This window comes from Chaetodon trifascialis, chromosome 4 (assembly GCF_039877785.1).
Source record: "Chaetodon trifascialis isolate fChaTrf1 chromosome 4, fChaTrf1.hap1, whole genome shotgun sequence".
NCBI classification, from domain to species: Eukaryota; Metazoa; Chordata; class Actinopteri; order Chaetodontiformes; family Chaetodontidae; genus Chaetodon; species Chaetodon trifascialis.
In genome coordinates, this window is record NC_092059.1 from 19,749,602 (window position 1) to 19,764,014 (window position 14,413).

Here is a 14,413-nt window from a genome sequence, read left to right on the forward strand (position 1 = left end):
ACGTCTTACAAACATAAAAAATATGGAGTGTACAGGACATTAATAGCTATTTGTGATTCTGTATTTACACTTCATAATGAACCTCAGAAAAACAATACACATTTTTGCACCCAGACATAAATGGATGCCACACACATGTGATCTGACCAGCTGGACTATCAAACCCACGGAGCACAGATCAGGCCAAGCGACTCTTCATCAGAATAAAAATAAGTGGATTTCTTGATCATAATAATTTCACCTATAATTCTCTAATACTATCTTGAAAAAAATACAATAATGCATTCAATGAAAATGTTCCAGGTGAATAATCACTCTCCGGACTCACACTCACTCTCTCGCTCACACACGCACACACGCGCGCGCGCGCGCACACACACACACACACACACACACACACACACACACACACACACACACACACACACACACACACACACACACACACACACACACACACACACACACACACACACACAGTTAAACCAGAGACATTTTGTAGACAAGACATTTTGAGTGGTTAACCGCAGAGGAGCCGACAGATGGGTGAAACCTCTGTACAACGACAACAGCAGCATCTCTCCCCTTTTCGCTCTCCTTGATGAGACGGAGACTCCGTCCCGTGGCATCATTGGAAATTTAGCTTCAAATCCAGCACGCACCTTAACTCATGTACAGTATCAGCTCGGCCTCTGATGCAGTAAGTTGTGGTAAAATGGGAGGGTGGCGGCATTGTGTACTGGTTTTTCTACTCAGGCAGACTGAGGGGACAGCACTCAGCTTGTGTGAATCTCTCAGGACCTCTGCGAGGGTCGCCAATTACCCTCACACACCAAATCCCCAGCAGCGACTAAAGCCAGGTGTTTGGTGTTCATCTCTCTCCTCTCTTCTCTACTCCCAGGAGGCTGCCTCCATGTCCAGAGTGAGGATGCTCTGCACCTTACAAGAATGCAAAGACCCCAGTGATTCACAGCTGTGACTGCAGAAAGAAAGCTGTGCTGTATGACAAAGACCACTTCCTAACTGCACCAACACAGGATGTGATTAAGGCTCATCGATTTCTTTTTTTATATATATTTTTTGATATTCACAGACATAATACCTGGATTTAATTTGACAGGAGCAGATCTGATTGTGACTCAGATGTGTAGGTCCCCACTCATCCAACAGTGTTTCCTGTTTGAATAGCACACTGTTCATCGCACTGTAGCATGAAAAATCTCTTATGGAGAGGATAGCTGAGAATATGCTTCTGGTGTTAGAAAAATGAAGGAAAATGAGCTGCTGATTATGCACCACAGTCCCTCAGTGTGAATTTTCACACGAGCTGTTACATTATTATTATTTCTAAAATTCAAAATAAACACCACCAGTCACAGACTTCCAGGGAAACAAAAACTGAAACTAACGAGCAGTAAATCTGATGCACTGTTACAGGAAGCGGGTCGGTACGTATCACTCATCCTGACTGCTTTCTTGTTTGTGTTAGCCGCAGCTGCTTGCCCCAAAATCTACCTCTTTAATAAATAGTAGAAAAATAATCCTTTCATCTTAAAAGTGTTTCTTCCTATATTTAAGTGAATCATTGAAGATTTCTCAGACTTTGAAGTTCACAGACAAAATGTCCAAAATTTTTTCCCAAACCATGTTGTGTAAGTTTCAGAGACACCAAGCAGTGGAGTGTCCATCTGGAGAAGCATGGAGAGTGAAGCTGGCATAGAATCCCACATTAGATCCCAGTCTGCGTGGAAACAACAGTATGTTTCACTCTTCATCTGAGACTTTTTCACAAGTGTAAGGAGTGCTGTGTTCCCCTCCTGAACCTCAACACAAGTGGGCTCTCAGTGGGGGAACAGCCTGTGTGGAGGCTGGGATGGAGCCCTGAGGCTAAAGGGGTCCAATCAGCATCTACATTTCTATGTTAATTTGACTTTCTGCCAGTTCTAGAAAGTGTCTGCTCTGGCGTTCCTCATGGAAATGAAGATGGTTGTCCTCCCTCAAGGACTTTTAGCTTCCACTTATGTCTTCTTCTCAACGAATGGGCTCAAACAGCGTTTTTGTCCGCTCCCAAAGGTTGTTGTGTGCTCTCACAGAATCCTGAGTGCGAAAATTCCGTCAGAAAACAAACCAAAAAATCCCATTTGGATATTTATTCTAGTCCAGCTCTGGAGCTTGACAGTGTGTATAACTGTGTACACTTGCCAGATAATGGACAGGGTTTGAAAAAAGGGTTAAGATGGATATGTTGGCACAATGAGACCACAAGGCTAATACCCACATTAAGCTAACCATCCATTCACGGTGGAGGTCCAGTGGCCCATTGACAGTGCGGGTCCCTCCGTCCCTCTCGACAGTACTTACTGTCCGATCAAGCTCGAATGTTTTTAAAAATAGTCTTTAATAAAAAACAAAAAGTTCCGTCCCCGGCAGGAGGGTGAATGCTGCACTGAAGATCAGCACTCCGCATCCACGCTGTGCACGGTGACCGCGGCCTGCAGGTGGTGCGTGTGCGTGTGCAGCGGGTGGTGATGTGTATGCGTGTGCCGGTAGGGGTGAAACTTGTGGCTGAGCAACGCAGCCGTCTGCGGAGGCGTGTCCAGGTCAAGGTCGTCATCGTGGTTACCGACGTCGACGCCGGCCGAGAGCGGGTCGTTGTTTCCGGGCGGATTCTCGCTGTCCTCCTGCGGACTCATGGTGCTGTAGCCTGGAGACGAAAAGCACACAGAGGTTGCTATTAGTCAGCTTGTTCTCACTCGGTGAAACTGATATTTGTCTGATATCACTGTCACATGGAGCTCCTTGCATGCCAGCGTTCCACACCTACATTTTTAACTCGACACTATAGCATTAGAGGGTCGTGTTGGGTGAATTTTAAAAGGCAGAAATGGTTGAGAAACCTTGCCACAACCCCGACATGTTAATTGTTTTGCTCAATCTTTACTCTCTCCCATACTTCCTAATGAGCTGCAAGTAATGATTACTTTAATCAAGTGAGCTGTTGAATCTTTTGATAACCAAACTGATAATTCAATCCGTTAGTCAATAAAATGCCAATTAAAAGAATGACAACTGACAAAAGAGCTGAAGAATGAGAGGCTGCAACTAGAGAACGTTTTGCTTTTCACAGCTGGGGGGGTCATAAGACTGGAAGTTGGAACACGAGGCAGAAATGGTTAAGACACGATGCAGCTGTTTAGTATAGCTGCAGAACATCAAAAAGAAATGGGAAGACACCATAAAAGAAAGCACTGAGCAAACGATGCCCTCCAGTGTGAGACGTTCAACGCGGAGAGATTCATGTGAATACACGGCAACACAAAGATTCTGAGAGCAGTACAGGCTCTTTGATGGCACAGTGACAACTAAATATTCCTGCTGGGCTTTTTCGCTACGTGTTTTCAGCTTTCTCATGCAGTTTGAAATAAGAAGCATCCATATTTATGACCACTTTCCTACACATCGTGCACATACGTTTAGCCTGAGGAGACAGGAGCATAAGCCAACATGGCAGTTAGGATCTGCTGGTAAGTGGAGCAGTGGGAGTGCGGTAGTGCTGCCATAGAGAAAAGGAATTACTGGGTCACAGAATGACTTATTAACATAAGGAAACCAATATTTTATTTTCTACTGACGAAAGGCGAATTAAAATTCGTACCGGGCAAAATATACCTCCAAGTTTGTGACGCCTGAGATGACTAATCACGCAGGCTTCCAGCAGCTCGTCTTCGTGAGAACCTTTTAGGCTCTGGGTTTATTCCATTTGCTTAATGTTTTCACTTGAACTCAAATTCTGAAAAACCCTTCATCTACTGAGTGCGTTTCATCACCTTCAGGCCATGAAATCCATCTGAAACACATGGTCTGACTATAAAAATATATTTGGGAGTTAATCTGGAAAAACTCATTTTCCTTAATTCCTTTAATGCTGTCTTTTTCAGATTCTGAAGCGACACCAGCAACATGCTGCTCGATGGGAACATCAATCTGTTACTGCAGTTGAGCAAATAACCCTGGAAGCCTGAGTGCCTCGCCGATTATATTTATAGAAAAATCACAGCCATTTTGGATGATGAAACATTAAACCTCCAGAGACACTGAACCAAGTGAATTGTGAGCATGTGTGTGCGTGTGTGTGTGTGTGTGTGTGTGTGCTGGGGGGGTTTATATGTCTGTGGCCTGTAGAGAGAAGGTGTTAGGTTGAAGTATGTGTATATATTTGTGTCAGATTTATCTCCAAACATCAAACAGTTAAACATTAAACCATCAAGTAAAGCCATCTGATCCCTCAACACTCTGCTCAGGGCTTTGTTCAGAGTATCAAGAGAAACCTTGTTTTATATTGGCCATCACCAAACGCATGCTTAAAGTCTGAGGAGTCTATAGCCATGCCAGCCGCCACATGCAGCTGTAACTCTGCACAGCTGTGCTTCGAGGTGCATTTTAACGTGCTAACATGCTGTTGCAAAGCAGGTATGTTTTGTTTCCTGTGTTCCTTATCTCAGTTTAGCGTGTTAGCATGCCAACATTTGCAAATTAGTTTTCCAGCTATTTGGTCAGAAATACTAAAATATTGGACAGATTCAAGTTTTGACCTGATGGTGTTGCTAGAGGAAACATTTTCTCTTCATTCTCCAGTGCAGATAGTTCCCTCATGCAGGCCGGCTCATACGTCTCGTGTCGTATGAGTGATCATGCAGTGCTTTCACGTCACCTTTCAGCCTTTTTTCACCTTTCGGCTCAGCTCGCTTGGAACCTCGACTGGGTTGATACTGAGCAGCACCTTGTGCCAGGTATTATTCACAACCGAAAAAAGAATAAGTAGAGTCGAGTTGAGCTGAGCTGTACCTAGCAGTTATGTGCCTGAGGTGTCCTGAAGCCCTGAACTACACTCAAACTGAAAAGTTTGCTCAGACATTTCCCTCCCTGATTCTCAGAAGATTAGCCGGGCTTTGATACCAAACGAAATAAAGCTGACAAAGAAAAGGACAGACAGAAGAATGAGCAGAGGGAGAGACAAGGAGACAAAAAGAGGGGGTGGCAGAGAGGGGAGAGGAAGGGAGGGATTAAAGGAACGGGAGGGATGGAGACTTCAAAGAAGTTCCAGACATGGAAGGTGCCAACTTCAGCACAGTTTATCCCGCTTTTCCCCAAAGCAAGAGGCAGACTTTCAGGCAGGTCTACAGTTAACTGTGTCCTGTTCACAATTTGCAGCTGCACCAGGTGAGATGCGCAAATCCCTCTTAATGTCAAGAGACGTGGTAAACGACCATGTTACTGCACCATGGAGATGCACTCCAAATTTCTTATCATGACTGGTCCCTTGAGCTTTCCGAACGCTTGAAGAACAGCTGAAGACAAGACAAGTCTAAATCCTGGGAAGAAATTCAGCTTACAGACAATTCAACGACAGCAGTTAAGTCTGTGACAAACTGAACATGTTGACTAATGCGCCTGTATTTGAAGGAATAGCTTGACGATTTAAAAACACTTAATCGCCTTCTTGCAAGAGTTAGACGACAAGATTAGCACCACTCTCTCGTCTGTGCATTGAGTAGGAAACTGCCAGCTGCCAGTTATCTTAGCTTAGCATAAAGACTAGAAACAGGGGAGAAGCATTGCTCTGTTCAAAGGTTAAAGCTCATTATTTGACACCATAGTCTGCTTTGTTTAATATGTATAATGGAGGTTATGTGCCGGACTATTGGATTACTTTGCTGGGAGCAGTAACCAGCTGGGCTAAGCTAACTGGCTGCAGCTTCAGATTTAGCATTCATACATTGGAGAGGTATCAGCTTTAAAATCTAATCTCAGCAAGAAAGTGAAAAATGTCAAACTTTAACTTATCTATCCAAAGTAAATTAACGAAGGTCTGAAGGCATCTGACTCCTAAAGGGGAATTTCTTTGAAAGCATGAAAGATGAAATCTGAAAATAATTATAGTCTTTATTTTTGCAGCACAAAAAATATTCAACTATAATGATATCTTCCTGTCTATATATATATCAATTATATTGTACCTAGCAGTTGCAGGAACACAAGCGGTATAATGTTGGGGTGAGTGCTGATTATATATATGCAGTATGTGCAGTATTCATTATTAAATGAGTAGTTCTAGCTATTGCCTGTAAGCTAATATTGCAGCTGAAACCAGCTCTGCCAAACAGCACTCTGTATGTGTGCGTCACTCACTTAACTGATAACTCTGTGTGTGTGTGTGTGTGTGTGTGTGTGTGTGTGTGTGTGTGTGTGTGTGTGTGTGTCATCATACCCTTCAGCACTATGAGTGAGTGGATTGTGGTAGGAGGGCACCTTTGACCAAGCAGAGAGGAGCAGCAACTTTGAAGCGTCAACTCAGTAATGAATTTGCTTCAGTCCCTGACGTACGCACACCCCCTCTTTCCATTATTTCAAACTCATCTTCCTCTCTGTCCCTGTCCTCTTGCCCTTGCATTTCACTCTTATTTCCCCTCTTTCATCAGGTTTGCATCTCTCCACCTCTCTACTCGCCCTCCATTCTGTTCTTTTTTCCTTTCTCATCCCCAGTTACACAACACGTGGAACGCCTTTGATGTCCATTTATCTCCACTGCCCCTTTGAGTCACAGTGTTATGCTCTCACTTTAATTATGTTACATCTTAATAAGACGTCCACCTGGATGAAAAATGTCCCCCTCAAAACATTCCTTCAAAAAAAATGTAGTTAGATAAAATAATTTTATTTTGATGATTTTAATCTGTAAAAATATGTCAGGCAGCAGAGATGAATTCCAGAGAACATAAAACTAAAGATGACCTCTTATTAAAACTAGTTTTCCTCATTTTTCCTGCAGCTCTATCTCACATCTCTTCATCCTCTCTGGTTTAACAGCTTTACTGTACGAAACATGCAGCTGACAAGCTCTCACTCGTGTCTTTGTTTCACTTTAGCCCACTCTCCTCTCTTCATCCTTGTTTTCTCTGTCATCATCAGTTATGCAACATGTACTGGAGACACTCACTGCCAGGAAGTGGAGTGATGCCATATGTAGGTGGTAAGAGCCGGTGGGTGAAGCTGTCCATCCACGCTCATCGAGTGTCAGACTCTCAAGTTCTACAAACGGTTCTACTGAACAAGTGAACAACTCGTCCAGAGCCGGAGAGAAAACAAGGTTCTGAGCTGTGATATAATGAAAAGAACGAGCCAGGAGCTGAACCTCTGCCAAAGAACTGCGAGCTAGCTGTGGATTTGAAACGGTAACATTCATTTAAGGGAGATGATTCTTACGCCTCAAATCTGATTTTTGATAGTGGAGCTAAATCTCATTATCTTAGTGAGGTTTCATGTTCTATAATGTTTTGTCCTTAAAAGACAAAATAGACAATGTTTCACGCTCTGTCGCTTCTCTTCTCTGGGCCTCGATCACTGTGGCACAAGGTTAAGCACAGTAACATCTTCATACAGCTCTTCATGGGGGACCCCCAGGTGTTCCCAGTCCAGGTGGGATGCTTACACACCTGTATATTCTGGGTCCACCCTGGGGCCTCCTCTGCAGCTGGTCGTGTTCAGAAAGCTTCCTGATTCCATGCCTATACTCCAAGATCCCCCTGAATACCTGAGCTCCTCGCCCTGTCCGTAACAGTGAGCCCAGGCGACCCGCACCTCTCTCCCCAGGTGGAGAGGTGAGCCCACACGGTTGTATTCACATCATCATTTTAAATTTAAAATACAGCTCTGCTTATGCTGCCTCAGGCCTGAGCTGAAGCTTGATAGTAGGCTGATGCTGTTGTTTTATAGAGTGCAGGATGGGCCAGTTTTGTAACCAGTGAATGATTCATTTTCCAGAAACCAGATTATTTTAGTCTGAACTATCTGTTGTATAAGAATAACACGACATGGAGGCAAATATCAGTCAGTTGTTCTCAACCCACAGAGAAGCATGAAAACGCTACAAAGAAACAGGAATTATATGAAGAGCTTCGCTTTGACACAGCATCTCTGGCATTTCACATACTCTGTTCCTCCCTCCATCAGTGCTGATGTACTGCAGGACACAATACAGAGCACACAACTGTGTCTTACCATGGTCACTCTCTGTCCCAGATCGCCCCCAGTACCGCCGTCTCCGCTCAGGAGTGTGAGTGTGCCGCTCAATCACAGCAGCAATGAATCGAGTATTACTGACTGCAAGTGGAGAGAACACACAAAGGCTTCGTTAACAAATACCTGCACTGTCAAATAAAAAGTAAAAACACTAATTACTTTGTGTGAAGTATCCAAATCCTATGTTTAAATGATCTGTGGCATGAGTAAAGATAATTATGAATGAGATATGAAACAATACTCACTGATTCCTCTGTCCTCATGGCTGTCTTCATCCCTCTCGTCTCTTTCGTTATCCAGATTGGACATTCTCACTGACATTTCTGGAGCAGCACGGAGGTAAAGGGAATAAGAAAAATGCTAAGATGAGCTAGATGCTACTCTTCTAATGAATGATATGTGAACAGGATTCCTTTATCTAAACCAGATAAGACTTTATGAGCCACTTCCTCCGCCTAAGGCCTTGTGACAACATAGCCACACTCTCCACCACCTATTCCCAAACTGCTTACCAAACTTTCAGACTGAAAGCGACTTGTACTGGAGGGTTTTAATGAGGTTGTAATCTTGCTTGATGGTTTTGTCAATAATGCTGAGTAATTACACAAATCATGCAGCAGCAGCTGCTGCCACATGATGCTAATGTCAGCTGTTCGGCTCCAGCAGCACTTAACACACCGCTTGGTAATCACGCTGCTTTAAAACTTTGTTTCTGCCTTTGGTATTTAAAGAAATGCCAGTGTGTGAAAATGTAACGATTTACACAAGCAGATGCTGTTCAAGACATGTTTCCATTGTTGGAGGCTGGGTTTTTTTTTAATGGGCAGTAGTATCTTTATGGCATTTTAGTATTTTTTTATTCTGTACATAATGTACATGTACACAGTTGATGTTCTATTCTGTATCCTGTATACTTTTATCTGGACTCTTCTGTGCCACTGTTCTAGCTCTTTGTAATACTTGCTGGCTGTAACGACTTAATTTCCCCAGTGTTGCATCAAGAAAGGCTTATCTTAATCTTAACCTTACTATAGGCCAACCAGTGGCTGTAAAATACAAACAAATTCACTACATGGGCAGAAAATGATGGTCTGGCTTTATTTTGATCGTGGTGCTAAAATGCATTAATATCTAAATGATGTTAATTGACAGAATTTCACCGACTTGTACGTTGTACCAGTGTGTGTGTTTGTGAGACATCAGCCTACCCTGTGCTGCCAGTGGTGACATGTGCTGGTGAGACCGCCTGTGGATCTGGTGTCTGTATGCATATACAGCCAGCACCAACACCATGATGCATCCCATAATACCCCCGGCAACTGGACCCACAGGGGCGCTCTTGATCATATTCAAGGATGCCACTTCCTCATCTGTGGGGGACAGAGAGAGGAAGAAAAGGAGAGGAAAGGGTGGGTAGAGGGTCGTTTAAAGTATAAGGGATTTCAGGCATCTCAAAAAGTGACAAGCCAACATGAAACAGCTGGGGCTCAGATCCTAACTCATGCTGCAACGCTGAGTCACTTCTATTCTCTCATCAGTATGAAAAGAAAAAATATTCAACTGCAGGCAGATGGCCAGCACTCCTTTGGAATATGATGAGAAGAATAATCAAGCTACAGACAAGTTTCAGTCAATCTGAAATGTAGGTTATCCATAATCAACAAAAGCAACATTTCTGCTGCACCAAAGACCCTGGAAATAATTGCACTTTTGTCTCCTGTGTCTTTCTTGTTTGTTTCTATACTCTGCTGCCTGCCAAGGTTCACTACGTTACATCTACAGAAAATGTATTTCATAAGTGAGGAACCTCACTTTGCAAGGACTTTGTACCATAACTGAAAATGTATAAATCACAAGTTTCACAAAAGAAAGTATCTAGTTGATCTATTCCTTTGGAGTGAATAGATAGACATCTGTTGACTTTAATTTTTTTTGCACATTCACTCACCGATGAGTCCCAGGCCGTCCACGTAGGGACTCTTGGCGCCGACGATGCCCCCGAAACACTCCTTCTGCAGGGCACAGTATGGCTTGTCGAGGTGAGTCTTACCATCACTGTCCACCATGCACCACTCACAGTCCAACACGCCGAAACAGTCACTGAAACACAACACAGAGATCAGTGCAGGATTACTGAAGAGATGAGCCAGATGGTAAATAATCTTTCAGAGACATATCATTTTTCTGTTTAATTTCTAAATACTACTGTGGAAAGAAAGTAAATCTATTTAAATTTGGTCTATTCATTTTAAATCTAACAGGAATTTAGTTGGGTATTTGTTTGTTTGTTTGTTTGGGTATATTAAATAAACTGACTGAAATCTTTGATTTAAGAGCTTGTGATTGCTTTCACAGTGCATTAGAGTAGATTCTCTGTATCTTTTTTTTTAAATAAACATGAACTAACAATATACACATGATAAAAAGTTAATTCTATAGTGACCTACAAGTAAAGATTTGAGCACATTACAAAGGGATACTTTCCATTTGCTACCACTGGGTGGCGCTGTGCTGGTCATGTGCACCAATAACATTCTCGTGGTTGGTCATAAAACTTTATTAGAAATACACCCTCCACTTCACGATAGATTTATGTGTGTGTTGCATGTGTCTGACAGTATGTGGCTCTGTAAGACTGTTATATATATACTTATATATACTTCATACATGCAATGGTTTATTCATTATACATGTGTACTACTGTGGATGTATGTAGTTCAGTGTGTTTACCTGCTGGTGTATCTCTGGCTACAGCGAGTGTTGATACACTGGGGCAGGGTGTCATGCAGAGTGGGATCAATCACATTCAGACTGACGGGCTCCTGATGCACCTCACAGCTGGGATTCCTGTACGACACACGCAGGGTGAAAATACAGAAAGGCAGGTACAGCGCACATTCTTGGTCAAAAACCAACATTCAGCTGACACCATTTATCCAAATCCTAGAATGAAAAATACAGTAAAGTTGACATAAAAAGAAATCCAAGCATGAGCGCTTGAAGGAATGTCTTCAGCATGTCAGTTTATGCAAAGCAGCAGCAGTAAACAGACAAACATCAATGCTGCCTGACACAAAACACTGAGGAAAATCTGACGGTGAAGAATGATAATTGCATGTCTTCCTGAAATAAAGAGGGAATTGGCATTTGAAGCATTGACGTGTTTTCAAAGGCCGCTGATGGCTGATGAAAGGAGACGGATGAAATGAGAGGGAGGCGTGAGAGACACAGGATTAGGACTGAATAAAGAAGAGAGAGTGAGAAAGAAAGAGAAGTGAGGAAACACCCACAAACGTTTACATGCTCCTGGAATGTTTGCACAGGCACATCCACATCTCCAATAACAGCAAGGAGAAAAGGACCTGGAAATACGTACGTGTGAAGACACTACTATCAACATGGTTTTGACCCGCATGATAAACAGATTTTGAGAGGAACTTCTCATTTGTCTCGTTCCTTATAGATTTTCCTTATCGTTCTATGGAGACTGTACCCTGTTCGGGCTGTGACTGTTATTCAGTGCATTAGTGGTATGTGATATGATCACAGTTCACACCTTGCCACATTATTGTGACATTATTATCATACATGATTACTACTACTACAGCCCAGCCTTCTTCAGAGAGGGACTCAAGCATCATCTGAAAAGCAACCTCTTCTCTGAGCTACTTTCAAAAATACTTATATTCTTCCATAATATTGAATATAAATGTATTGTAGTTTTGCACTGACCTGTTTTCAGCGTTGGTGAGGTTGCCGGTACACTCATTGACCTCCAGGGGGCACTCACATGGGCACTCACATTCATTCTGTTCCATTCTGAAAAACACAGTTAAATGAGAGTGAGAAACTTCCTCATCAGAATTCACTGTCCTGACATAGCATGAGCTCCATTTTTGATGCAGTAAAAACTACTTTTATAGGTCTTTACTGAACTTGAGAGGTTTGTCTTGTGATCTTGTTGGAGCAGCAACAACAACAACAACATGCGCAACACCAAATCTATTCTTTGGTTATTTACAACAGGAGGATCATGTCATGATAGCAATAATCCACAGTGCCTGAGGAGTAAAAATCCCTCATGAGCGTATGAGTGCATGAAGGAGAGACCTGTGGCAGTTGAGACAAAGCCGGTCCACAGTACTGCAGGCGCAGAACGCCAGAGAGTCACACGTCTCGTTGACGATACCAGCGAAGGCGTTTGTGCCAGGGATTCGGGTCAGGCGGTACTTAGAACAATGGCTGCCATGGACCAGGTTAGTGAGGTCCCCCTGAGACAGAGACATATCATCAACACATCATTCACACTGGACATCTGGACGAAACAGTTTTCTACAACTTTATATCCTACGCAAAAAAGAAAATAAAGAAAAGAGAACTCCACACAATTACTCGTAATAAAAAAATCTGAATCAATGACAACAAACATATATATAGAAATTAATCAGACATTAGTAAATTAACTAGTAAAAGGGACATGAGGTATTTAGATGAACCTGAAAGTGGGCACGAATTACATAGTATGCCACGTTGAAAAAAATGACCCCAATAACATTAAAGCTGTAGAACTTAAAGTGGGATAATATTCTCTGTAACAACACAAAACCACACTCAAGTTTTAGTAGGATTATAGCATATGGCAGTAATTGAAGGTTGCAACGCCAAGGATCACCACAAGGTAGCAGTGTCATACTATCACATATCCACACATTGCTTAGAAAAGCCTGTCAGCCTGCTTCTGAGAAGGGTCTGGATCTGAGCTCCTGCAGTCATTCATACGCCCACTTATCTCACAGTTATCTCATGCTTTCCTGACTCACCATTATGCTCGTGTTGAACTTGTAGAAGCGCTGCACGGTGCGATCGCTGAAGCTGTTGCACAGATTTTTCTTGACAAAGTTGGGATGGTTCAGGATGTCATTGGCCACGAGTGGCTCCTGCCATCAACAAGATGAGATGACAGAATGAGAAATGACATAAAAATAAGCATGAAAAGGAGGAGGCGAGGAAGCTCGACGCGATAATTAAAGGGCACATTAACATGTGCTTTTTTCATTGGTATATTAGCTTGTGGTCCTTTACCTTGTGGGTGATGTGCTGTTGCTCTGCAGGAGCATGACCTTTGGGGTCAATGAGAGTGGGGTGAGCGACCAGGTACCCTCTGTCCTCCATTATGAAGCACCTGAAATGCACAAAATGTTAAGACTGCAGACACAACGAGGGCTGATGACAGAATATCTGTAATTTCACATTTGTCACACCAGTATTATTCTATCATTGACCACTATTTTCTAGATCCCTCCCATGTCGTCCATTGCTTAATCCAACTTCAACCTGCATAACATGGCTCCATTCTACTTCCCTCCATTCCTTAAATGCTCTGCCAAATACTGCTCCTCTCTGCTCCACACCCCCTTTGGGTTAATCCTGTTTTATATGGCTGCTGAACACCAACAGAGAGAGAGAGAAAGAGAGAGAGAGAGAGAGAGAGAGAGAGAGAGAGAGAGAGAGAGAGAGAGAGAGAGACTGGAAGAGGAGGGGGTGGAAGAAAAACGATGCAGAAAAAAAAAACAAAAAGGGAGACATAAAAGCTGGAGAAAGTATGTGGGGCTGAGACAGCAGCAACGTCCCGTCTCCAGCAGGAATGCCATGATAATCAGCTTATCTCCTCTTCCCCCTTTCTTTCTTCTTCTCCATCTCTCTGCAAGTTTAATTCTTGCTCAGGCTAAAACAGTTCAGCCAACCTCTGAATACATTTGGGGGGAAAAGGCAAAAGAATAAACAGAAGAAGAAAGAAGGAACATTTTGCACATGGAGGTGAAAAGAGAAAAAAGAAGATAAGCCAGTCCAGTCCGTCCCCTCCTACCTGATCTTGTTGCCCTTGTCCTGGTTGCAGATGGGCAGCAGGTCCAGCAGGACTTTATAGAAGTAGCGTAGGGTGAAGTCTATACCCATCACTGCAATGGCATAACCAGGAGCCATCTGAGAGCTAAACAGAGAGCAAGACACAGCAGAAGAAGACAGAGAGAGAGACAGGGAGCAGAAAGAAAAACACCAGGAAGGTTTTTTTTTTTAAATGGAGAAAAACGTTGAACTTTCAGTTCCATTGTTTGCTTTGATTGTGTGTTAAGCTGTGTGCTGACAGAAGTAATTGCCTTTAAGATAACATAAATATTTAGCAACACCAACCAAAAAGAAAAAAATCCCACACAAAATACACACACACACACACACACTCTCTCTTTAAACCTGTGTTTATGCAGACTACAGGCTGCGCAATGTTATGCTCACTGAAGCAGCCGTCAACACACTAATCCTGACTTATCAAACACAC

General features: G+C 42.9%; 1 protein-coding gene across 1 annotated transcript in view; it reads right to left on the minus strand.

The window, feature by feature from the left end:
- Window positions 1-1,082: 1,082 nt before the first annotated feature.
- Window positions 1,083-14,413, minus strand: part of cachd1 (cache domain containing 1) — an 82,742-nt gene continuing 69,411 nt past the window's right edge. The window contains exons 17-27 of the mRNA XM_070961455.1: window positions 13,946-14,068; window positions 13,162-13,261; window positions 12,900-13,016; window positions 12,190-12,350; window positions 11,812-11,898; window positions 10,810-10,926; window positions 10,028-10,179; window positions 9,288-9,449; window positions 8,325-8,402; window positions 8,059-8,160; window positions 1,083-2,704 (exon numbers count right to left, since the gene is read on the minus strand). Coding sequence (XP_070817556.1) covers window positions 2,454-2,704; window positions 8,059-8,160; window positions 8,325-8,402; window positions 9,288-9,449; window positions 10,028-10,179; window positions 10,810-10,926; window positions 11,812-11,898; window positions 12,190-12,350; window positions 12,900-13,016; window positions 13,162-13,261; window positions 13,946-14,068 — 1,450 coding nt within the window. The 3' untranslated portion in view covers window positions 1,083-2,453. The remainder of the gene's footprint in view (window positions 2,705-8,058; window positions 8,161-8,324; window positions 8,403-9,287; window positions 9,450-10,027; window positions 10,180-10,809; window positions 10,927-11,811; window positions 11,899-12,189; window positions 12,351-12,899; window positions 13,017-13,161; window positions 13,262-13,945; window positions 14,069-14,413) is intronic.